Genomic DNA, 23,947 nt, shown 5'->3' with positions numbered 1-23,947 from the left:
GACTAATGCCAAGAGGGCATAATATGAAAGTAAATAGTTCATTTTTGTCATCTCAAGGTCACTGCTTTACTGTCCATCATTTCCATGGATTGAAGGAACTGAACCATCACTGAAATCCTTCTCTATACAGAAAAGATTTCTGAAACACTCATTCTTGAACAAGCAAGACTTTGCCTACAGATGTGGGAACACTGCTTGAAAAATAAAATTTGACCAGACACTTCTTTGAGGTTCTGATGCTGGGGACATTGCATTGTGGATTGATGCATCCAACAAAACATTTTGTTGTCTCCACTTCAGCATCCAAGTTGTTTGGACTACAAAAGTCTGAGTAATAAAGATGGCAGATTTGTGAAATTGGCCACACGACCTTGCTTGGTAGTCCCACCCCAAAGGATGTGACATAAGATAAAAATACAGAATAGAAAAAGAACGGAATGGAGAAAAACAAAACAGATCAGAAAAGTTTTTCTGCACCCTTAATAGATTACACTCCTCTAGAATATTGGAGACTGCAAGTGCACAATAAAATAGAAAAGCAAAAAAAGTAGATTTTCCATAATGTCTCTAAATAACTTTAGTTACTTTCAGTGAAGATGCTGGTCCAATTTTGTGTCTTGTTCCTCATTTTAAGTAAAGCACATTTACAGTCTTCAGTATCACAGTAAAGCCAAGATACTGCAACAAGACTAAATTAGAAACTACTCAGGTGGATGCATTGCAGTTTTACACAATGCACAGGATAATCTTCCACAGAAATTTAAGCAAACTATAATTCCATTACAGTTTAACAGACAAAATGAGTCATTGCAACACAAACATTTGTTTAAGAATCTTTATTCAGAGTTAAAGAGGTGAATTGGTCCAGTTGAGATCTTCCTTTGCTGGGTTGAGTCTGCTCTTTGTGCTGAGGAAGATTATAGTAAACATGTTGTGGAATAATTTGAATGCTAAAGACTCACTTTTCATTCCTTGGATCCCATGAAATCCAGAAATGCCATCACTGCGATGTGGACATTGACCTCTGCAGACATCTTCTGATTTGTCATTTGTGTTGCATACCATTGCATTACAGTGCATGTAGATCTGAAATTGAAAGGCTACGTCAGTCTGCTTTAAATGCTTGTTTTAGATGCTTTCGAGGTACCTCATTTTTAAGAATCTCATATTCTTTGGTAAAGGTGAACATCTTGAGAGAGAAACGCTTGAGGTGGGATGGAATGTGGACAGGATCAGCCGTGACAGGATGGAAGAGTGTAACATAGCTGTCTTCTTGGTTCCCACAACTGTTTATTTAAAATAAGACATTAAATTCATGCAGAGGGGAGAAGTGTAAAGTAATTCAAAACGCCTCACGTGTTCACAATGACATCCCAACTGGGCTGAGAACTTGAGTCTTCCTGAGCAGTAGCCCAGCAGCTTTCCAAGATGAGCTCCAAGGAAGGATCATTGGAATGAGTCAGCTCTACCTCAAAGTAGACAGGCTGTCTGAGGTATTTCACTATTGGGTAATCTTCAGCTTTGTAGAAGTGGTTATAAGTGGCATCTATGAGAGGGAGAGAAAAGAAACTAATTAAAACGTGCCATTTTACCAAATACTGCATATTTCTTACCATGGGATAGCCTCATTTGCACATCAAGCTGTCCCTGTCCGATTTCAGCTGAAGGGTAAATGCTGCGGGTTTTGTAGCCGAATGCAACAGTCTGAGTGTCATTGACTAAGTAGTAGCAGTTGACAGTTTGACTGGAAGGAATACAAGGGCAAAAGAAACTCAGCTTAATTGTTTATTAAAAAAAAAGTTTGACATTTTGCCAAACAACCATGAACACTTGCCTGTATTCAGGATCAGAAGATGACGTGAAGGAAGTGCCTCTGCTGTTGTAGTAGAGGCTAATCTCATTTTGGTACAGTATGTAGTTGTCAAAGAACTGGAGACAACACAAGGTTTAAGACTTTAAATTATACAAAGTGGGGGGGGGACAAAACAAAAATCCTTACTGTTCTTGTAGTTCCACAGCTGTTAGCACTGAATGAGAAATAAGCAAAGCGGTCATCACTGAATAATGGTTTGCAGGACTTGTCCTTGAGGGTGAGCCAGCTGGGGATGAGGTTAGGAACAGACTCCACCTTAACAGCCAAAGCTGTTATGGTTCCATTGGGGTAGCACACTGAGGACACAAGGGATGTCAAATTTCAGCCAATTTATCTACAGTTCTCAGTGAAACAGTTTGCCATACTAGTGGTCGTCAAAGGGAAGGTGCAGGTCAAGTGGAGATCAGCAAGCATCCAGTTGTTGGTAGTCTCCCAAAGAAGCATGTCAAGTCTTGCTCTGACTGAATCTGAAGTTATGCGCTGTGGAAATAAAAGCAGTTAAAAAGGTAGAAGTTCCAAGTCACTTACCTTAGCTCTTACCTCAAAAACTATCTGCTTGGCAGTAAAAGGAACCACAAGGGTGATGTGGGTTTCATTCTCTTGCAGTCTGAAAGCTTGCTCCAGCTCAGGGGTTAGTGGCTTGTATCCAACCAGAGTCTCAAAGTTCTTGCCTTGACTGCCAAACTTGACTTCAACGTAGAACATACGCTGATCACAAGTGCCTCTGATAGTGGGAAGTACTTAAGAGAAAAAGAATTGCATCAACCTCATGTTATGAACGCAAAACTGTCAAAAAGGAAAATGTCTTACCAACATCCTGTAAAGAGGCAGTGACCTCCACAGGGTGAGCAAAAGGAATTGCTTCAGGCTGGATCAAGAAGCCAAAGATTACTGCGAGTGTGTATCTTGTAACCAAGGGCTCAGGATTCTGCAGATAAGGAAAGATTAATCTCATTAGATATCCCTCTAGAGAAACATTGCAAGTAGTTCACATACATGTTTGAGGACTTCAGCGACAGCAAAGGGAACTTTCAGAGCGAAGCTTTTTGTGCCACCAGGATGTCTGCGCTCTTGCACAACAAAGCCTTTCGCTCCAAATTCTTCCAGAGAGTACATGCCAGTAGCGAATGTGATGTTCTTGAGCTCCACATCATCCAGGAAGGTGCCCACATGGATGGTGAATAACCGCTCTTCTGCATTGGTCACTAGGAAAGTGTTAATTGGTAAAGATACTCAACTAAATCTCAGGCTAAAACCTTTGAAAATTGAGTCTTACAGTCAACAGCTTGAGGTGACATGGGCATAAGAGGTGTGGTGATGGGGAACAGAATTTTATATCTTGTTTCTTCATTGGATCTTTCAGCCCGCCACAGGACTTCAAGCATGGGCTCTACTGTGTAGGTGATGTGGTACTGGTAATCTGGGGCATGACTCTGCAATAATGCATAGCACTTAAGTAAGTCAGGTTAATGGACAGAGGGGGCCAGATGTAGGGCACTCCGAACCTTGTTGTAGCCATCAGGGGAACCCACAGGGACCTCAACAACGATGTGAAAGTCTGTAGCGGACAGAGCGTAGCCCCGTGCAGCCATCTGACGTCGATCCATACGCTGTCCGTTAATGCCCATATACATCTCTAGAATCTTCATGCTACCATCTAGAAGTGGAGTCACACGACGAGGGATGTGCCAAGCGATCACATCTTCCGTGAAGAGAACGCCACCTGTCAAAAAACATTTTTTTTTTTTTTTATTACACTGAAAGGCATTAATTTTCATTAAACTCACCTGTAGGGCAAGCGGCCACCATGTTCATCACAGTCACCCCTTCAGGTGTTTCATGGTAGGTGCCAACTTTGAGAATCTCCATTGGGACTCCAGCCACCTTAAAACAAAAAATGAATTTGTTACTCCAGAGTTAATTTTACATCTAAGGTTTAGTGTGCCACTTACATCTTCAGCGTAAGTTTCTGCTGTACTGTAAGGGCTTCGCACAACAAGACGGCTCATTGTGGTTATGACACTGTACCCAGCTTGTTCAGCATCACCCTTCATCATCACTACCGGCTCAGGAGTGTAGAACGTCATCTTCCAGATACCAGACTCACCGGAGGCCTATTAAAAAGATTTACTTCAATTGAAATATTAAGCACACAGCCATTTAACAATGTTTTAATCCACATACACTCGGGACAGTATTCTTCAAATACTCATCTTGACCAAGTGCAGGCATGTACTTGGACACCTAGAAGGAACAAACTCAACCATGTAAAATTTTCTATACAGTAGTTGAGCTAAGCAGAAGCCACCTACTTCCATGTAGTTTCTGTCACAAAGAATCTCTCTAGTGGCCCAACGGGTGTAGCTGCAAGTCTTCATTACATTATGGGAAACTACATTTGAGGGTCCATTGCTGTACATTCGCAGTCTGAGACCAACATTAAAGGCAGAGTCATCCTATGAACGACATGATTTGTTAGACTATAAGAAATTGGGAATCAGAAAACATGTCACTAGATATTAATTTCTTAATTGTTGGACTGTGCAAGTATTAAACCAAGATTGAATGGAGCCAATTCAACCACTATGATAAAAATACTTTATGGTCCACATAGCAGCCCATCAGTGATGTGTAGATTCTGGTGTTGCCCCACGGGTCAGACTCCATGCTGTAGCCACACTGAGCAGCCAAGGCAGGTGTTAGCACAATGTGTCGTGAACCATCTAGAAGGGTAGAGGCGATCATTGTATTCTTTTGAATAAAGCCCGATTCATCAAACCTGAGACATTTCAAAGAGTTAACTATACACACTGATGGCTTCCACTTCCAGTTGGTTTCCTACAGCCAGGGCTTTGTCCAGCGAGAGCCTCATCAGATTCCCCACACAATCAGACCTTAAACCACCTGAGGTAGAAGACTCTTATTAGACAGCGAACAGAAAAAGAATTACTAACCAAATAACTCACTTGGAGCTGTGTGACTTTTAGAGTTCAGCTTTGCTTGACTCAAGGTGATTGCCACAGCCAGCAGGCTCCATATCAGTCTTCAAGAATAAACAGATACACATGAGACACAAGAACATAGCACAAAGAAGAAAAAAAGACAAGATATACTTACACATTCAACATGTTGCAATCAGTCTGAGCACAGCCAAAATCCAACACCATCACAGGAAAATAAATGCTTGCGGAGCTTGGCACTCAAAGTCCAGCATGCCCCACCAACTCTGAAGTGAAGAAGGGGCTGACTGCTCAAGAGAGGCCTCACTACCCTTTTTATATCACTCTCAATTATGATGCACAGGTGAGCTGGATCAGTAACCAAGTCCCCACCCCAACGACAGACACGCCCACACCATACACAAACTACATTTAAAAAAAAACAACACATAGGAGTTCCACAAAATAATTTAGTTTTTGACAAAAATATGGACAAAGAGTCATTCCAAGAGTCTCACAAAATATTTCTCATTCATGTTTTAATAAGTTATGTACATAAACAACACTGGTTGGACACACATGTTCACAAACATCAATATCCTCTGTTCATTTTGTCCTGTTGGTCCAACAGAGTCCGTCGAAGGCCTACTTTGGCGTCTTCAAAGGCTTCATTGAGCTTTAAAGCTTGTTGGAAATCCTTAATAGCGTCCTCAAAAAAACCTGTAAAACATTAAGAGTAAAGGAAGTGGATGGGTTTTTAAAGGGGCGGTAACAGTGTTGAATCAGCATTTGCAAGTTATCAGAAGGGCTTGGCTTTGTAAATACATAGCACCATCTAGTGTCCTTAGGAATCCAATAATGTTGAAAACAGATGGAACATTTTAACCTGTACCTATATTCTAATTGTTATGAGTCTACATGTTAGTAGCATTTTTAATGACAAATTATGCATATCCAGGATTATAATTCACATGAATACTATTCAGTCTCAATTTATTCATTCGTTGAGGAAAATAGTTATAACAATTTAAACGCGGACCGGGAGGTACAAGTACGTACGTACTACTATAGGATATCTAAATATTTTTTTCGACGGTTTTTTAAAGCGCTGTATAGTTCCGAATGTGATTGATTTTGATGGCCGCTGTTAGAAACCAGAAGTGGTTGAAGTTCACGACGTCAAGCGTCTACTCTTACCCAGTCTATAATGTATTAGTCCTCGATTGTAGAACGCTACTTCAAACTTGTCGTCCGCCTTTATCGCTGAGGTGTAATCCTCGACCGCTTCGTCAAAATCCACTCGCAAGTACTTTATTTGGCCGCGGTTGTTGTAAGCGGTCGCCAAACGAGAAACTTCACATTCCCTGTGAAAACAAGGTGAAAGCATTACACTCGATTGCTAAGTGTCAGAAATCTCAATTAGCCTAATTAGACAACAAACAACCTGGAATGTGGGCAGGACAAAATGAACTTGTTATAAAGCTCTTCTGCTATTTTGAAATTCAGTTTTTTAAACTCTACGGTGGCATTTTGTAATATTTGTAAACACTCGTCCGCCATTGTTGCCGGATGTGACGTTGGCCAATAGCATTAATATCCGTCTTTTAGTGGGCGCGGCTAAATGCTACTAGTGCGCAATAACAATAAACTCTATCCCTAATGTGCTGAATATTAAGAGAACGCCTTCTCTCTGTGTGTATTCAGCGTTACGTAACTTCCATTCTGGTTTAATTCACCGCAAGCCGACATCAAGCCATTTCAAATGTGTGTGTGTGTGTGTGTGTGTGTGTGTGTGTGTGTGTGTGTGTGTGTGTGTGTGTGTGTGTGTGTGTGTGTGAGTGTGTGTGTGTGTGAGTGTGTGTGTGTGTGTGTGTGTGTGTATACGCGTATGTAATTGTCACAGTTTTTATTCCTTAATATGTACCCCCCGCCCCCCCCCCCCCCCCGTTTGATTTCAATTTATCAATGTTCTCCTATCCTTAATTGTTTTATAGTGTGGAGACTCCACATCATCACTGAGTGGGACTTGATGCCACTGCACTGACGTCACGCAAACAAACCATTACATGGTCAATAACAGAGGTCAGATTAGTTTCAGTCTCTCTAGAACTGGTTGTCAGGCCTTTGTTTTACAGCCATCACCTTTTCTTTCCTTCTTATTATCATTAGGGTGGCAGGTGAGTAGGAGCTCATCCCTGCTCACTCCAGACAAAATTCAGAACACACCCTAACTATACTATACAAATAACTATTCCAGTTTAGTTTAAATAGTTTTTATTGCACATTTGAGACATCCTCATCCAATTTTCACAGTGAAGCTAACAGCTGTTGGGGTAAAAGTGGTACCTCAACAATCAGGTCACCTGGAGGCCATGCGTGCGCTTCCTTTTTGTGCTTCATTTAACCCCACAGTGTGAAGCCCAAATTGTCACAGGTTGAACTTACAGTCCTGGAAGGTAATGACTGTTGCTTTTTCTGTGAAAAGGGAAATAATGTGCTAAACCAAAGATCCATATTTTCAAACGTTTTTTTATTTTTTTATTATTGTAGTTATTTTTTCTTGCTTTGTTATAGAAGCCGTCTTTAAAGTCAGTACTTTAATAGGAAACACAATGCAAACAATATTTATAATAGTGTGACAATGTTACTTTTCATTGGAAAGTTGCATTGAAATGTAAAAACATAAAATACTCTATAAAGGTACAAAAACTTTGTTTAAATTTGTAATCGGACAATGGATGTAACATAATTGTCTTCAAGACAAGTGGAATAAATCCTGATATCTACCTAATTAATGCATATTTTCTCTCATAATGAAATAGATCTGCTTTCCTTATCTTTTCCATTTGTTTCAATGAGATGTTATGTTCTGGGCTGGCTCAATTTCTACTTAAGTGAAGGATTTACTTGGAAGTCATGAAAAAGTGACGCCATATGAACTTAAAGTAAACGTTGTCCAGTGCGCAGCTGTGAAACTGACACTGCCGGTCAGTGCCTTAAATGTATCTCTGTACTGTGGTATGCAGTTGACCGACTGAGAGACTTGACACTAAGTGTTCAAGTCCAAACGCACCCATCCATCATGTGCTGTTAGTCGGTCGGTCGGTCGGTCGGCCGGTCAATCAGTCAGTCAGCCCTTTTATTCTTTACCCGATTCTATAAATAATTTACAGTTGAGCATCATAGTAATTTGCTCTAAAATTCTTGAATATTTTTTTTTTATTGGCTGAGTGTTGAAATAATACATCCATATACCTGTAAAAAAATGTCCCTCATGGGGACTGATACAGACTGTGTCAAAGATCAAAAGCACCTAAATCAATGTTTTTGTATGTGTTCGTAGTCTTCCCTTTCCTGGAATTTGTTGCCTGGAGTCTTTACGATATCTTTCTACTTCGCAGGGACGTGTCAGTCACATTTGTCTTATCCCTCCCACTGACACGGCAGCGTCGGGTTGGCCTTCCCTGTGTGTGGTAACCATGAAAGCAGGTGAGGTGGCAAACAAACATAAAGTAGCTGTCTAGTAAAAGAGGAGACACAAGTAGACTGGAGGTAAATGTTGACTCGCACACAAAGATGGTCTGTGTCCGGCAAACAAGCCAACCTGTCCCAGGGCTCACCTTTGACCCCTATATATTGCTGTCAGGTCTAAATACCATCAGACATTATTTTACACATTATAACAAAGAGGAAAAAGACAACCAGTATTCGTTTTACTTGCGAGGAGAATTACGTAGAAGGCCCAGTTACAGTCCTCCACCAATTCTGAGGCCTTTCTCTGCGTACTCCTCTTTTTAATGTTTTGGTTGCCCTGGTTACAGAGGCGTTGCTACACTAAAAGGCGGGGAGATTGTGGCTGTAGCAACGCTGATTAGCTAACGAATGTTATGTGGTGTTAGGCCACATGGCCTTGGCTGTTCCGTGATCCCAGCAGTTTTGTTGCAGTCTATCCTGCTCCTCCTCAGCCGGTTGGCTGCTGGTTGGCTGACTCGCGTGTTGAGTGTCGTTTTCGGGTGGAACAATGCAACTTTCTTACTGATTTTCACACAATACTAATATATATGCAACTACTTCAACAGATATGTCTTTTCTGTAACACTTAAAGACAAACAGTCTCAATCAACAACAATCCATAGATAAAAGCTACAGAGTTGACTTAAAGGGAAAGAAGTTCTTATGACCTAAACAGAGAACTAGTGAGATAAGAAAGGAAGGGAGTTAAAGGAATTCTCTGGAGCTAGACAGAGAGCTTTGTTGAAGCAAGGGACTGACTCCCAACTCATAAATAATGAGGCTCTTGGTCAGGCCGACCATCTAATTATTCCAACAATTGCTTAGAGCAACATTCAAGGTGCTAACAGTGCATGGTGATGAAAACATGTTGTTCTCGTCAGATCAGCGCAATATCACATATTAGCACTGATGACGAGGCGTTCAATTATGAGTAAAACATGCGCTACTCTACAGTAGATGATAATGTTTTCCGACAAGTCGTATGGGCCAGAATATTTATATCACACTCCCCAAAAAAGCTCCCACCTCTTGCTTTGAAGGATTTTCCTAAAGAAATTTACCATTAATGCTACCCAAGAAAGATATAGTGTACAATATTGTTTTTATTCATCAATTTGTGACATTAGTTTGCAAACGGTGACCATCCACCCATGACATTAATCTTCGTATGGTTTTGATTATTTAAAAAGTCTGTTCCACGAGATGTAGATTTTTTTAAGCTTGCTTTAGACTAAAATTTTGGCAAGCAACACAAAAGTCTTCTGTTGTTCAAGTTTATTCAACTTAATAGCAGTTCTGCGTCAAGTCATTCATTCTTTAAAAAGACAAAATATTCCTGATGTTCTTATCATGTTTTTTATTCAAACAAAAGACCACAGTGTATGTATCAGCTCATATCAATTGACCAGCTTTAATATATATTTAAAAATATAATAGTGTTACTGTTAGTTGCTTTTTCATGATATCTAAACAAAAATAGAACAAACCATAATACAGTATATATATATATATATATATACAAGATGCACACGTGTGCAGTTGAGGTCACATAATGTTATTGCAGATTTGACTTGTCTGTGGTGTTTTGGTAACGATGAACGGTGGGTGCAGTCGTTTAAGAGAGCAGACGTCACTGCAGATGTGATTAGTTTCTCCACGTTCCACGAATGCTTGACATCCATCCAGCAATTATGGAGCAGCATATGTGCGCCTTGCACCAGTCCATGTCTCCGACACCCCACTGTGCATGTAAAGCAAATAAATGGAAAGGGTCACACTGTGTGATGGCCGGGACGGTCTTTCACTGAGCGTCGACACTGACCCCTTTGTCGAGCGTTACACACGGCCCAGGGCCTCCTCAAGGCGTTCTATTCTCCCTGCTACATCAGCGAGTGGCCTCTAAAGTCAAGGAAAGTCTGCAAATGCTTTTATTAGTACATTAGATTGTAAAGTACATAATGTGCTGATTCTAACAAGAAGGATATGCTTGGCAGTAAGCTGCTGCATGGTAACCCGCGTCTCCTTCTGGAAAGCCAGTCTGGCTTCACACTTGCATGGATCCACAACCACCGCTGCCTTCACCTCTTCATCACAATCAAGACATTGTGTTTAGAGTCATATTCAACTGACATGTTATTAGAAGTTACCTTGCGTTTTATGATATTATCAAGTTCAGTTTACGTTTCAGGGAACATGTTTTCTGGTCGGCATTGAGGATATAACCGGTGCGGCACTTGCAGTAATACGAGGCAACGTTGTTGACACAAATGTGCTCACAGTCGTTTCCGGTGCTGCAGGGGTCCATACCTAGACCGGGATTAAAAGAAGGGCATACTAAACAAAAACATATAAGTACGATATGAACACTTTAAAAAAAAAAAAAAAGTTGAAAACTTTTTTGAGCCTCAAACTTTTTTTTAGTATTAATTCTGGAGTTCTAATCAGGTTCTAGTGCTGACATCTGCAGTCCATATTGGGGTTCAGAATTTGTTTATCTTTTAAATGTATTCTGGTTTGGAAAAGATCCCAAGTGTAGAACTCCCCCTCGTTAGACTGTAGGTGCCTCCAAGTGTGCCACTAGAACCACGGTTAATGGTAGACCAAGATCTCTGGGGTTGCCGTCTTTGTCCTACCACACAGGGTCTCCCGAAACTTGGAGGTGAGCTTCTCAATAACACCGTAGGTCTCCACGTAGAAGACGTGGTCTTCCAGAGGCAAGCTGGCCATCTGCTTCAGAGAAGCCATGTCGGCGCGGTCCACCCCGATAGCGTAGATCTCGATGCCTTGGGCGCGGGCCGTGGCGGAGATCTCCTCCACGTGGTCCTGAGGCCTCCCGTCCGTCACGATGATTGCCAATTTGGCAATGTTCCGAGAATGAGGCCGGGCTCCGGAGTCCTCGGTGAAAGCTTCCTTGACGGCCGTCTTGATGGCCAGGCCCGTCATTGTGCCGGCGGCCAGGGGCTCGATGCGAGAGATGGCTTTCTTCATGTCGGCCTTGTTGAAGTGGTCTTTAAGCAGGAACTCGATCTTGACTGTGCTGGCGTAGTTGACCACGGCCACTCTGGTGGTATCCGTGCCAACCGCCAACGTGTCAACCATAAGCGCCAGGAACGTCTTGACCTTCTCAAAATCACTGGGCCGGATGCTCCGTGAGCTGTCAATGATGAAGACCAGGTCCAAGAGGCGGCTCGCGCACTGAGACTCTGGTGACTCTGGTGATCAACATGGCAGCATTAAGGCTATCTTAGTGTTACGTGGACAGTTCTCGGCTCAGATACAAGCATTGTGGCTCAAACATGGTAAAGACCGACACATTGAGGAACACGACTGACTTTTCATCCTGTTTGAGATGCACAGAGAACATTCTGGCTTTGTGCATCGTCTCCAGAAGATTGTCAAATGATTCATTCATTTCACATTGGTCTTATCCTTTCATCCTAAATAAAAAGGATACCAGACAAAAAAAAAACATGTCACACGTTAAGATGGACTTGGAATTTTTGCTCCTCCCAGTCACATACATGTACAATCCCATTCAAACATTTGGACGTACCATCAAATTCAGCACATACATCTTTGCTCCTATTCTCCAAGCAACAACTGGTGTGGCTTTATTTATGTCATGGAAAATGTGAGGAAGTGATGCATTTGTAGTTTTGTTAGGGATCCATGCAAGTTAAAAACATACATTTATTTAATGGCGTCAAATGGTTATTTTATTTACCCCCTTAAAGATATATTTTGGGAGAGAAATTTGAATGATAAACTGCTGTTCTTCCAGTTAAGTGGCCTTCCAAAGAAGTGGTCTACCATTTTTTAACATATGTACATATTTAAAAAGATAATTTGAATATTACCATTCAATATGAGTGGCATTAACTACAAATGCAGTGAGAAATAAGCTTTGATGATTAAGCAAACCTGACTTGGTAATAGTCTACCTGTCTTCACAAGACTGGTGGTGAAGCCGCTTTGGGTACTGACCAGCACTGGAGTGGTGCTCTCCACTGGTGCCAAAGTGGTGGTCACTGCTGGCGTGGTGCTTGTGGTCGTTGTCCGAGGCACAGTCGGTGCCGTCGTTGACGTCGTGGTTAGTTGTTGGGTGGGAGGGACGGTTGAGAGATATACCAACGGTTTAGTTGCCACTGTGGCCGTGGATCTGGTCGGACACGGGACTTTTGGGTAATAATAGCCTTTGGGTATATGGTGAGGGTGGTGCACTACAGGTGGGGTAAGACCTTTGTAAACATGGGGCACCTGTAGATGCCCTTTGAATTTGTGCTGATAGGACCACATAGGGACCGAGGGTCTGTGGTAAGTCACTGGAGGAGATAAAGGAAAAGGTCGATACACTACCGGTGGAGAGATCCTTGGTGGCTGGTAGTGGTAGTGATACTCTCCTCTATACGTGTAGTCACTTCTGTGAACTACAGGGCCACCAAAGAGGAGATCATTAGTAGGTCAAAAAGAAGATTGTGTAAGTTGACATGGTCAACACCAAAGCCGCATTCCATTCAACGGTACAGTTCAGTTCGCTACAGGATTGGTTTAATCTTGATAAGATTTACGTTTTCATTGAGGCATGTGAACTGATCTGTACTGTATGGTGGAAAAGAGGCTTTAGTAACTTTCAGTGACATTAAAGTACAATGCAAAAATCTTACTCCACCACAAGCTTTGTTGTTTTAATAACGTTAGGTCATTATTACTTTGCTAATGGTGGCCTAAGACTTTTGCTGCCAAACTAAACAAAAGTGAAGAATAATCCAAAGTTTTGGTTTGTGTTTGTGTGCTGGCAGGATTACTTCATTAACAATTTATCGGTGCAGGAGTAGGACATGGAAAACAGACAATTTTTGTGAAGACCCTGTTTTTTAGTAATCCAGCTAGCACATAAAGAGCTTTAGTGGTGGTAGCAACCACTTTCTCAAAGATTAGTGGAATTAGGAACGTACGTCTGTTGTTTGCAACAAGTCAAGACTTAATACAAAACTTTGCTGACCAATCAACAGCATACATATCTAATTTTTTTTTTTTAATGTAAGAAATTGTAAAATTGGACGCTTTTCATTGGACAGCAATGAAAAGTAAATTTATTGCTGTGCACAAGACATACCGAATTGATTTAATATTATTTTTTTACTACTGGATATACAGTGTGTTCTTTATGACGATCAGTTAGAACTGCTTAAGAATGTAATCTTTCACTGAAACTACTGCACACATATTCAGATAATGCAATAATACCTATTTTACTTTCACTATAGTAATTGCATCCTGCATCACTTTCTTTAGCTGGAGAGCTGAACATACTTGCTGGGTCGAGCGTCCTTGTGGGTGGTCGTCCATTGTTTCTGCTCTGCGCAAAGCTCTGTGCATTCAGCTGGTAGGTGGCCAACACGTTGCCGAGCATTAAGGAAGTGCTGCACACAAGACCCCACAGCCAGTACTTCATCATCCTCATCCCTCTTCACAATTGGCACGGGTGGTCTCCTCTCAGGGTCCCGAAGCTCCTCTTATGAGGAGGCCCAAGGCCAACACGTCACATCACAAATACGTTTCAGTTAAGGGGCTGGGTCACATGACCTCCTGCCCTCTGTGAAGGATGGCATGCAGGGGGGTCAAACTAAAAGTGGCAAGTTGCCAAATAATATACGCAATCCAGCAAAGGGGGCCACGTCAAGGTCATACAATTAATAAAAGTCGATATTTGCATTATGTTGTTCTGTGACTATATACAGTATACGGCACACTCTGAGCTAACTGACAGGCATCGATTAGGAGTAAGGCTTTTATTTATTTTATTCCATAATGGTACTTTATTAAATGTTACAGTTTGCAACCTAACTTCAAGTAAATACAAAGGACAGCTTTGACAGGATGGATTGCCCCAAATTAGCACTGACAAATAGTCAAAAGTACTACATATGGTCTCAACTCTTTATTGAAGACAAATATAATAAAGTGGGTATCATGGAATGGAACAAAAGAAGCTTGGTTAAGTAATGGGAGGGCATGCAACAACAAATGTTTCACGACAGATGAGTTGATGTCAAGCTGGTGGCAAAGCAGCTTTCTTTCTCCCTCCCTCTTTGTTACAATGCTGGAAAACTAGCTGGCAGCAGAGTGTGATGTAAACATCTGAGCTGGTGGTAGTGAAGGTAGTGAACCACAACAAAGCTAAATAAATAACCCCCCAAAAATAGTGCTGTGGCGTGCTTGCCAAAACCTGAAATGCGACTGTTCTTAAGTCTTAAAAAGATGAACAACTAAAGAGCTACAATAAGTGATCAGTCTAAATGAGGATGATGCTGGATTGTTGATTGCATTGGATTGAAACATTAAATGAAAGTCATCTTTGCAGAGGTGGAGAGGGTTAGTGAGGGAATGTAGAAATGCATTTGGCGGCTTGTGTTGTCCACAGTGGGCTGGTTCTTAAGACAGCATGTAAGGCGGAGGAGGGTCCTTGTCGGGCATGTTTACTGCCATCTCGTAAGTGGGCAGATCCGACTGCGTGAAATACAGAAAAACAAAGGCAAGTAATGACAAGTGTAGACAAGTCAGTTCATGCATTTATTATTTTATTTGAAAAAGGTCTTGCTGACTCCTTAAATCAGAGGTGTAAATGTCAATCTCTACTTCCATATTGTTTGTTAGAAGGGTACAGAAAAGCGCATGATTGTGATTGGGCTGACCCCTGCTGGCCAAGCCTGCACATAACAAATTACACAGGAATTAAATATTATGAATAGATTTACATTTAAATATTTGTAAGTTGGAAACACAATAGTATCTGACAATGCAACACATTGGTATTCCCAAGTGTGCTCACAAACCTGGGCCTCATTCTCAAAAGAGAGGAAAACGGCAACATCCGGTTTGTTCCTGTTGTTGATGTATTTGTAGCAGTTCCACACACAGTTCATCAAATAGGCCTGCAAAAAAATAGATATTAATACATAAATGAGACTTCGATTATCGCAACTACAGTAAATACCCGTCAGATAAGGCTTAAGATGTGATCAGTGGTTCCTAAAATCTTTAAAGTCACCCTGACCCTACTGAAAAGCGCTATAGAAAAATGGATGGGCACTTTTACCTTGAGGACAATAAGGAAGGTGAACAGGATGAGCACGAAGAAAAACAGGAACCGAGAGTCCAGAGACAGGAGGTTATCCTTGTACGGGAAATCCGGCTGAGGAAATAGTGAGGGGAAAATCAATTACTTTCAAAAGGTAAATTCACATACTGTCGAGAACTAGTGGGGACAAAGACTAACCAGCTGGTCCAGGTACTCCTGTATCCGAGGCAAATAGGTGAGAGAGCTGCAGGCCACAAGGCAGCTTAACGCAAAGTCGAACATCTGGTAGCAGAAGAACGGGATGAGAAGCCCACTGCGATGCTAGAGATAAAAAAAGAGACATTAACGGAGAACAAACATTCGTCTAGTGACAATCTTCAGGTCAGGCCCACTAAAACAATTTGCACTTACTGTAATGGCACCATACAGCAACATAGCACTAATAGTGACCATCAGCAGAGAAATGGCCAATCCGGCACCGGCATTACCTGGTTAGAAAACAAGAGAGATTATTTTAGTGCATTTTTAATATGGCATTTCCCAAATTTTATTGAATGACACATAAGTTCCATTTATAAACATTTTCAAATCATTAACTATATTTCTGACTTTACCACTACATTGAGTTATTAACTACAGTGTGTTCCAGTTCAAATCCAGGTAACCTCACCACAGGAATGAAACACTGGCCTAAACAGAGAAACCCCTTTATGAAACATTCATACCGGTTTAAAGTCCAGCAATTTAACCTACCTGACATCCTGTCAGATGTTAAGTAATGGTCAATAACTGCATACTGTAAGTTGACAGAGGGAACGCTTTCCGGATGAGTTGCAGCAACCGTTAGCAGGATCCCCATCAACAAGTTGATCACCTGCGGAATAACAATTCAAATCACTGTTAGCAATTACATCAATAATCAGTAACAGCACGTAATTTTAAACGGCTGGCTGCTTGCAGGCTACTGTCGAGATGCCCTTGAGTAAGGCATTGGCCCCACAACCCCAGTGACTTTAGTGCATCCCTTTCACTCCTAATCTATCATTGCAACTCTGCATGGTGAACAGTAGAGAACACAAAATCATTATCGGTTAAGCTTCATTTTCAACTTGCTAGCTATGACGTTAAACGACCTACATCACCCGTTACCCTTCTGCGATAGCTAGGGTTGTTTTCTCAATACATTCCACATCATGTAATTAGTTTTTTTTTTTACAGCAATGTTAAAAGATAACGCTTAAATTGGAATTTTTTTTTGCTAACGTTAGCATTTACGGCTAACATGATATGCATCCTTTGTTTTGAAACATAGCCATTTTCGGAATAATTAACCAAGAATATATGTTACCACACACATGACACTAATCGTTTCGAAGGTAAGCTTTCAATCAATCTTTCGATTTTAATACGTACCATGTACCATGTTCCGAGGATGATTGTCCCCGTCCGGACATGACAACATCCGCAGCATCTGGTGCTGTACAGTTTGTCTCGACTGAGTTTAAAGTGCTGCATTTCCACCGCAGTATCAGTAGAGAGTCCCCAATATATGTATGTAAAAAAAAATATATTCTACAGTCAAGCGGGGAAAGAAAGCCTCCCCTTGACAGTTCCACTTCCACCTCTCTCTGGATGAAAACAAACACCCGGAAGTGGAAATATGTATGGCACATCAGGAAGGTCGAAATATATTGCATCGCAATCACACTACATTACGAACATTACTCGCAACGAAACTTGCAATACATAATTTATTATTTCAACAATGCGTTTAAAATTGCAAACTAATTTACCCAATAGAATGTCAGACAACTGCGATGAGTTAATATCGCACATGACCCAAATATGATGACTGTTTTAACTGCATGGCAAACATATCGTTATGGAAAAATAAGGACAGTAATGTTAAAATTAGTAAAGATTAATGCAAATTGATCCAAATGCACTCAAACAGACAAGTAGGGTGCTGTTATTATCAAAGACAGATTGTATGGAGAAATGGAAAATTTCAACTTCCGGGTGACACGGGAACGCAACACAGGCACTCCGAATGAAAGAATGAGAAGCTAAGCTTGTTTACATAGCTGACCGAGCTACAATGCTTATAAGAACAACGTTATGTTTGCCAAATATCTACCAATTAAGACGAACATAGCTTGTGAGGGAAAAGCACCGTAATACCTAATGCTCGCTGACCGTAAATTAAGGCAATATTCCTAAATGAGCTCAAGAGGCCTTTGAATCCGCGGTGTTTGGGTGAATCCGAGGATTAAGGTGATAATACCTTGCAGATCCCTTGCAACATTGTATAGCAGGCCTTTAAGGCAAGCTTGTCCGTTATACTGACGGCTGGGAGCTAACCATGTCACAATTGGGCCCCCCTCCCCGATGGCGGAATTGTCCCAGAAGAGGACAACCAGTGGCAGGTAATAGCCGATCTCCAATTACTTATTAGCCCCATCTACATTACCAAGCTTATGCTGCTCGTCACGTGGCATCGTCTACATTTGTTACAGCTGTTTGCGAAATTATACGTGTTTTCACTCTCTCAGCTACTATTGCATTTAACATCAATTAAACAAATATCGTAACAAAGATGCACTTGTCCTGTGTGTGCACGCTAGCATCACAACATGCTAACATTTGCAAGCAGTTGCGTTTGAAAAACAGGAGTTTTGAGTGATTGCTCTGAGGCACGGTAAAACCAAGCATTTTGGCCACCCGATGCTAATATTATCAATTTTGATTGATAACGTTATTGGTTGTGTTTGGGTATTTTGATAACGCCTTTTGTAAGGGTAGATGCTATTGCTACTTGCAGCATTGTCCGTCTCACGTGTCAAAACAAACCGAGTCCACGCATGCGCACAATGTGCATTACGTTGCGTTCTGTACATTATGCGTAAAAAAACTTAAAAGCCCCCAACTATTGGATGTAATTTAATGGGAATAGAATTAATCGTCCATGATTATGCGTCAATTAACTGTACGAATGTCATAAATTCTTCAAAATAAATTTTTGAACATTTTCTGTTTTCTGTGTGTACTTTAACTTTGTATTGAGATGGCCTGGTCATCATTAGGGTTGCACAGGGAGAACATGGAAACTCCACACATTACGGCTGGAGGGATTGTGCAGACATGTTTACCAGTTATCCACCATGCCCCCCTTTTTATTTGTTTTCACCAGGTAAATTCTTGCCTATGAAAACTATGCTGGGTCCCCGATATGATGACCAAGTTGCAGAGGAGAACCGATTTTACCCGAGCATGCTGTCTAACTACTTGAAGAGTCTAAATGTAAGGAACCTTTAAATCACTACTTTTTGTCACTGATATTCATAACAAACAATCAATGTTTTTTTTTGTCCCACTTTAGGTAAAAATGGGTTTGCTTGTGGATTTGACGAACACGAATCGCTTCTACGACCGCAACGACATTGAAAAGGAAGGGATCGAATACTTTAAGCTAGAGTGTAAAGGGTATGTGATGATTTGTTGCATTGTTTGTCTATATGCAACCTGGGATTGGCTGATGACCAATTCAGGGTCAGCTAGAATAGAGTCCAGCTCCTCCGCAGCCCTAATCAGGGCAACAGTTATAGAAAATGGAGTACAGTACAATGAGGTAACGGTTACTGTATTTTCCGCACTATAGGGCGCACTTAAAAGCTTATAATTTACTCCATAAGACCACAGTGCGGATCAATTGATGAATTTGTTAATCGATACTGGCACAGCACTCTGCCAAAATGTTTCAGTACATTTCAGTACGACTAGTAAATTACAAGGTCGCATCGCTTTCAGCATTACGGCAACCATGGTCAGGGGCGTCACAGAAGTAAGCTACTACTGGTTGATCGCATGACATTTAAAAAAAATAAATAAAAAATTTCTATCGGCTAGAATCCATCCCATCGCTTTTTTGACATACAGGTGAGCCTATTGGGAGGCAATCACAGTGAAGCGCACCAAGTTTGGCCGCACATACACAAACCCGGAACCAAAGCTAACAAGCTAATCAACGCATTACGCATCAACGCACGCACTCGCTTTTTTCTTTCAAAGTAAAGAAAGTTTATGACCATCAAAAATGTGTGGGGTTGCTGGACCAAGTAAGAAGCCAAACCATATCACTTTCATACGGAATGGGAGTTGGACCTTTTTTTTTACCTCATTGGCTGGGTTGACATTCTCTTTAGCACAGCTCCACCTAGTGCAGGTGTGGCCAACCCGCGGCCCGCGAGCCAAATGCGGCTCTTTGCCTGGTTTCATGCGGCTTTTTTACGTTCATATCAACATTTGTGTTTGGTTTTTTTTTCTGCGTGTTGCTTCGCTTGAGTTCAATATGGTATTTCCGTCAAACGCGCATGAGGTGAAATCTCGCAAAGGGATGGGCAAACCCATTCGAGGAAACAAATAGTGTCAATTTCACTCTCAAAATGGTGGGGAGAAAATACACAGCTAAACGAAAATATGAAGATGAACACAGGACGTTTTTAACAGAGTGGGAAAGTTTATATTTTTTTGTTGAACGCAATTGCAAGCCATTCTGCCTGATATGTCAGACGTCATTAGCGCATTTCAAAGCTTCAAATCTTCAGTGCCACTTCAGCTCACTTCATGCTAATATTGATAAGGACTTTCCAAAGAGGACTGAATTTTGCAAGCGCAAATTGGACACTTTGAAAAGTCAGGCAGAAAAACAGGTACAATTTTTCGCCAAAATTATGAAGCACTCAGAGACTGTCACGCTTGCATCACATCAACTAGCTTGGAATATTGCACGGGCTAAAAGCCATACAATGAAGGGGAGTTTGTTAAAAAATGTCTCAATGACGGTGTTGAAATCTCTCTTAGTCTCTGACTGGTTCGCCACCCCTGATCTAGTGGATGCAGAACGCAATCCTAGTCATTCCCAGTTTGGTGCAGTAGCTTCTATTCTATGCGCCTTTTAATCCTTTTAATTTAATTATAAAATAAAAATTCAGTGAAGATGCGCCTTATAGTGCAGAAAATACTTTAGCAGGTCTGCCTAACAGTATAAAGGGTTTTTGGTTCGAATCTCCACTCTGACTTTCCTGGTGATGTTTCCTTCCCCATTCCAAAAACATTGCATGTTAAGTATCGGAAGATTCCAAATTGTCTATAGGTATGAATATGACACTCATGAAAAATGTGGTAATGAAAATGCATGATTCTGTAGAATTGTACGCTTTCCGCTTCGTTTTTCCCCAGACATGGAGAATGTCCTTCTACAGAGACGACTGCTGTGTTCGTCCGACTCTGTGAACATTTCATAGAGAAGAATTCTACAGACCTAATTGGTGAGGATTGAGACGGTAGAACTTTTAGCCAATGCAAAGTTTAAAATACTCCCTGTGTGGTTCACATAGTGATTTTTATTGGAAATGTAGTCAGACAGAACAAGAGTTGTGCAGAGACAGGAAGACAAACAGACATAAAAAACAACAACAGAGCAAGAAGGCATGTGATGGAAAGCAATCCAGTGCATAAGGAGAGATTTTTCTGTCCAGTGAGCTGACGTGATCATAAACACAGTGAAAGGTTCACTTTCAGCCAATAGGGGGCTCTCTTCCTCCTTTTTGGAGCACCTTCAAATTAAACCCCACCAGATTGTTTTTAACAAACCCGTGTGCCTTGTACACAAACTGCTTCAACATAAGCTGTATGTGAGTGTGTCCAATCTTTAGTTCCCTGGTGATTATGCTTTTTTTTCTGTCCAGAACAGACAGCGCAATTTGTAAGTGTGATCTCTAGGCACTTGAGTCAGTTCATTATCATATAAAGTAGGGAGCGACGTTGCCGGGCAAACCTTTTGTGCACAGGGAGTGCAGTATAAAGACTGTCCTTTGGGATATTGTAAGTTTAAGAGGGTTTTTCAAGTTTAATATAGCTAGAAATGATGTATTGCTGAACCCCGCCTCCTTCCCAGTGGACTTCAATTTAGCTTTCAAGACCAGCTAGACTTCTCTGTTGCAAACAGTTAAAACAATCTGAGTGATAGACAACCCCCCTTACGTGCTATAGATGCCACAAGATGGCAACAAAGAACAACTTTTGTCTAAATGAAGAGTCTCAGGTCTCTTCAACATAGTTCCTTGACACCAAATTGGCACAAGATGACAAAAAGTGTTCTTTTGTCATGCTACACTTTTATTGCTTTATCCTAAAAGTGCTTTATTAATAATACTATAATTAATGTTGTTATGACTTTATTCCAGAACATTCATTGTTAATTAAGCCATTCATATTTTATTATTGTGCTGTTTCCTTGATGTTCCAAAGGTGTCCACTGTACTCATGGGTTCAATCGGACGGGCTTTTTGATATGTGCTTATCTGGTGGAGAAGATGGATTGGAGGTAAGCGGGAAAGGCCATTTATTGAACACTAGGATGCCTATGTTACCGTACTTTTCGAACTATAAGTCGCTCCGGAGTATAAGTCGCACCAGCCATAAAATGCACAATAAAGTGAAAAAAAAAAAAACATATATAAGTCGCACCGGAGTATAAGTCGCACTTTTGGGGCAATTTTTTTCGTCAAAATCCAACACCAAGAACCGACATGAACCAGCAACAACAGGCTAAACGATACGGTATGCTAACGTGACATATACACAAACAAGGAGCTGAGAACGGGCCTGACGTAACATTCCGAGTTATTCAAGTAAGTATTACATAAATAACACGTTTATCAAACCATCTGTGTCACTCCAATTCATTAAATCCATCGATCGTGCTTTATGTAAACAATGCCGCATATGCGCCGCATATGCTGACGTCGGACCCGTTGTAAGTTGCATTTCTAATTATTCCATAGACCCATATAACGATATATAAAGTATATTTCAAATAACTATCATATTACAACAATATTATCAGACCATCTGTGTCACTCCAAATCATTAAATCCATCGATCAAATTCCTCGTCCTTTATGTCAACAACGCCACGCGTGCGCCACACAGATCTAGTATATAACTATATTGTAGCATTAACAAAGTACCAGGAAAGACGTGGGTTTATATAACAACAATATTATCAAACCATCTGTGTCACTCCAAATCATTAAATCCATCGATCAAATTCCTCGTCTTTTATGTCAACAACGCCGCGCGTGCGCTGCAGAGATCTAGTATATAACTATATTGTAGCGTTAACAAAGTACCAGGAAAGACGTGGGTTTATAGAACAACAATATTATCAAACCATGTGTGTCACTCCAAATCATTAAATCCATCCATCAAATTCCTCGTCCTTTATGTCAACAACGCCGCGCGTGCGCCGCAAAGATCTAGTATATATCTATATTGTAGCGTTAACAAAGTACCAGGAAAGACGTGGGTTTATAGAACAACAATATCATCATACCATCTGTGTCACTCCTAATCATTAAATCCATCGATCAAATTCCTCGTCCTATATGTCAACAACGCCGCGCGCGCACACCGCACAGATCTCGTATATAACTATATTGTAGCGTTAACAAAGTACAAGGAAAGACATGGGTTTGGTAAACGGCTCTTTATTTAACATAAGAGTTCAACGAGCCAACAACTACTGAACTGTAACGATAAAAACATATACAAGTTGCTACACGAAATAAAATATATCAAATAACAATAACATAAATACGTTTTTCAAACCTTGTGTCACTCCAAATCATTAAATCCTTCAAACATGGGGCCCTTCGTCATCTTCGTCATCCCGTGATCGAATCCTTTGTCCTTTTTGTAAACAACAGATCTAGTATATAACTATATTGTAGCGCTAACAAAGTACCAGGAAAGACGTGGGTTTGGTAAACGGCTCTTTATTTAACAAGAGTTCAACGAGCCAACAAGTACTGAACTGTAACGATAAAAACATATACAAGTTGCTACACGAAATAAAATATATCAAATAACTATCACATAAATACGTTTTTCAAACCTTGTGTCACTCCAAATCATTAAATCCTTCAAACGTGGGGCCCTTCGTCATCTTCGTCATCCCGTGATCGAATCCTTTGTCCTTTATGTAAACAATCGCCGCGTGGCGCGGGTGACATCACTTGCAGTTCAAATTACAGTAATCCCTTGCTACATCACGGTTCGTTTATCGCGGTTTCACTACATTGCGGATTTTTTAATTTTGAAAATTTGTGAAAAAATTCACATATAAGTCGCTCCTGAGTATAAGTCGCCCCCCCCCACCCAAACTATGAAAAAAAACGCGATTTATAGTCCGAAAATTACGGTATATGCCTCCCACCAAGCCCCGCCCCTTGAAAGCATCAACCAGAAAGACACAACAATTCTTACAGTATTTTCTATGTATTCTATACATGTAATATGTCACAGTGTTCTAATATGTTTGCCATGTGTTTAACTATTGTGTTTTGGTAAATTTGAATGTACGATTGGTTCCACTCACAATCTGGTTGCAAAAGGTCTTCCGTGACAAGCATACAGTGTTTTCCAATTCTCTTTCATCAACCAGTTCTCCTCTTTCAATTGTTACCGTATGTCCGATGAG

General features: G+C 40.9%; 5 protein-coding genes across 10 annotated transcripts in view; 1 reads left to right on the top strand and 4 right to left on the bottom strand.

Annotated features, from left to right (window-relative positions):
- Positions 1-821: 821 nt before the first annotated feature.
- On the bottom strand, positions 822-5,140 carry zpax1 (zona pellucida protein AX 1). Of its 2 annotated transcripts, XM_085937774.1 has the most exons (21): positions 4,991-5,140; positions 4,840-4,916; positions 4,685-4,777; positions 4,472-4,596; positions 4,186-4,329; positions 4,058-4,117; positions 3,826-3,987; positions 3,661-3,757; positions 3,379-3,596; positions 3,150-3,306; positions 2,870-3,078; positions 2,684-2,801; positions 2,414-2,613; positions 2,239-2,353; positions 2,000-2,169; positions 1,835-1,929; positions 1,614-1,744; positions 1,357-1,546; positions 1,148-1,286; positions 963-1,086; positions 822-907 (listed from the first exon to the last, which is right to left on the bottom strand). In XM_085937774.1, the coding sequence occupies exons 1-21, from the start codon at positions 5,038-5,040 to the stop codon at positions 837-839; spliced, it is 2,745 nt and encodes a 914-aa protein (XP_085793900.1). In that variant the 5' UTR covers positions 5,041-5,140; the 3' UTR covers positions 822-836. The 2 variants fall into 2 exon arrangements, with proteins under 2 accessions (XP_085793900.1, XP_085793899.1); XM_085937773.1 differs by lacking the exons at positions 4,058-4,117; positions 4,186-4,329; positions 4,472-4,596; ... (1 more) ...; positions 4,840-4,916; positions 4,991-5,140 and having other exon boundaries at positions 822-895; positions 3,826-4,001.
- A 195-nt stretch (positions 5,141-5,335) lies between these two features.
- On the bottom strand, positions 5,336-6,382 carry ttc32 (tetratricopeptide repeat domain 32). The gene is made up of 3 exons (XM_085937957.1): positions 6,257-6,382; positions 6,010-6,176; positions 5,336-5,532 (listed from the first exon to the last, which is right to left on the bottom strand). Exons 1-3 carry the CDS (start codon positions 6,370-6,372, stop codon positions 5,405-5,407), a joined length of 411 nt encoding a protein of 136 aa, XP_085794083.1. The 5' UTR covers positions 6,373-6,382; the 3' UTR covers positions 5,336-5,404.
- A 3,630-nt stretch (positions 6,383-10,012) lies between these two features.
- LOC147042708 (uncharacterized) lies at positions 10,013-13,783 on the bottom strand. The gene is made up of 6 exons (XM_085937930.1): positions 13,639-13,783; positions 12,277-12,752; positions 10,959-11,535; positions 10,507-10,632; positions 10,311-10,409; positions 10,013-10,217 (listed from the first exon to the last, which is right to left on the bottom strand). Exons 1-6 carry the CDS (start codon positions 13,781-13,783, stop codon positions 10,162-10,164), a joined length of 1,479 nt encoding a protein of 492 aa, XP_085794056.1. The 3' UTR covers positions 10,013-10,161.
- A 468-nt stretch (positions 13,784-14,251) lies between these two features.
- On the bottom strand, positions 14,252-17,998 carry laptm4a (lysosomal protein transmembrane 4 alpha). Of its 5 annotated transcripts, none has more exons than XM_085937458.1 (8): positions 17,691-17,972; positions 16,820-16,915; positions 16,160-16,280; positions 15,818-15,894; positions 15,605-15,727; positions 15,425-15,520; positions 15,162-15,260; positions 14,252-14,835 (listed from the first exon to the last, which is right to left on the bottom strand). In XM_085937458.1, exons 1-8 carry the CDS (start codon positions 17,709-17,711, stop codon positions 14,761-14,763), a joined length of 708 nt encoding a protein of 235 aa, XP_085793584.1. In that variant the 5' UTR covers positions 17,712-17,972; the 3' UTR covers positions 14,252-14,760. The 5 variants fall into 5 exon arrangements, with proteins under 5 accessions (XP_085793584.1, XP_085793587.1, XP_085793589.1 ...); XM_085937461.1 differs by having other exon boundaries at positions 16,820-17,034; positions 17,691-17,969; XM_085937463.1 differs by having other exon boundaries at positions 17,588-17,792.
- Positions 17,411-23,947, top strand: part of rngtt (RNA guanylyltransferase and 5'-phosphatase) — a 48,441-nt gene continuing 41,904 nt past the window's right edge. The window contains exons 1-5 of the mRNA XM_085937457.1: positions 17,411-17,832; positions 18,597-18,706; positions 18,786-18,889; positions 20,645-20,733; positions 21,716-21,791. Of these exons, the coding sequence (XP_085793583.1) occupies positions 17,769-17,832; positions 18,597-18,706; positions 18,786-18,889; positions 20,645-20,733; positions 21,716-21,791 (443 nt within the window). The 5' untranslated portion in view covers positions 17,411-17,768. The remainder of the gene's footprint in view (positions 17,833-18,596; positions 18,707-18,785; positions 18,890-20,644; positions 20,734-21,715; positions 21,792-23,947) is intronic.

The sequence above is a fragment of the Syngnathus leptorhynchus genome, chromosome 18, assembly GCF_054491065.1.
Source record: "Syngnathus leptorhynchus isolate UIUO chromosome 18, UIUO_Slep, whole genome shotgun sequence".
NCBI classification, from domain to species: Eukaryota; Metazoa; Chordata; class Actinopteri; order Syngnathiformes; family Syngnathidae; genus Syngnathus; species Syngnathus leptorhynchus.
This window is presented reverse-complemented; position numbering and strand designations above follow the sequence as displayed.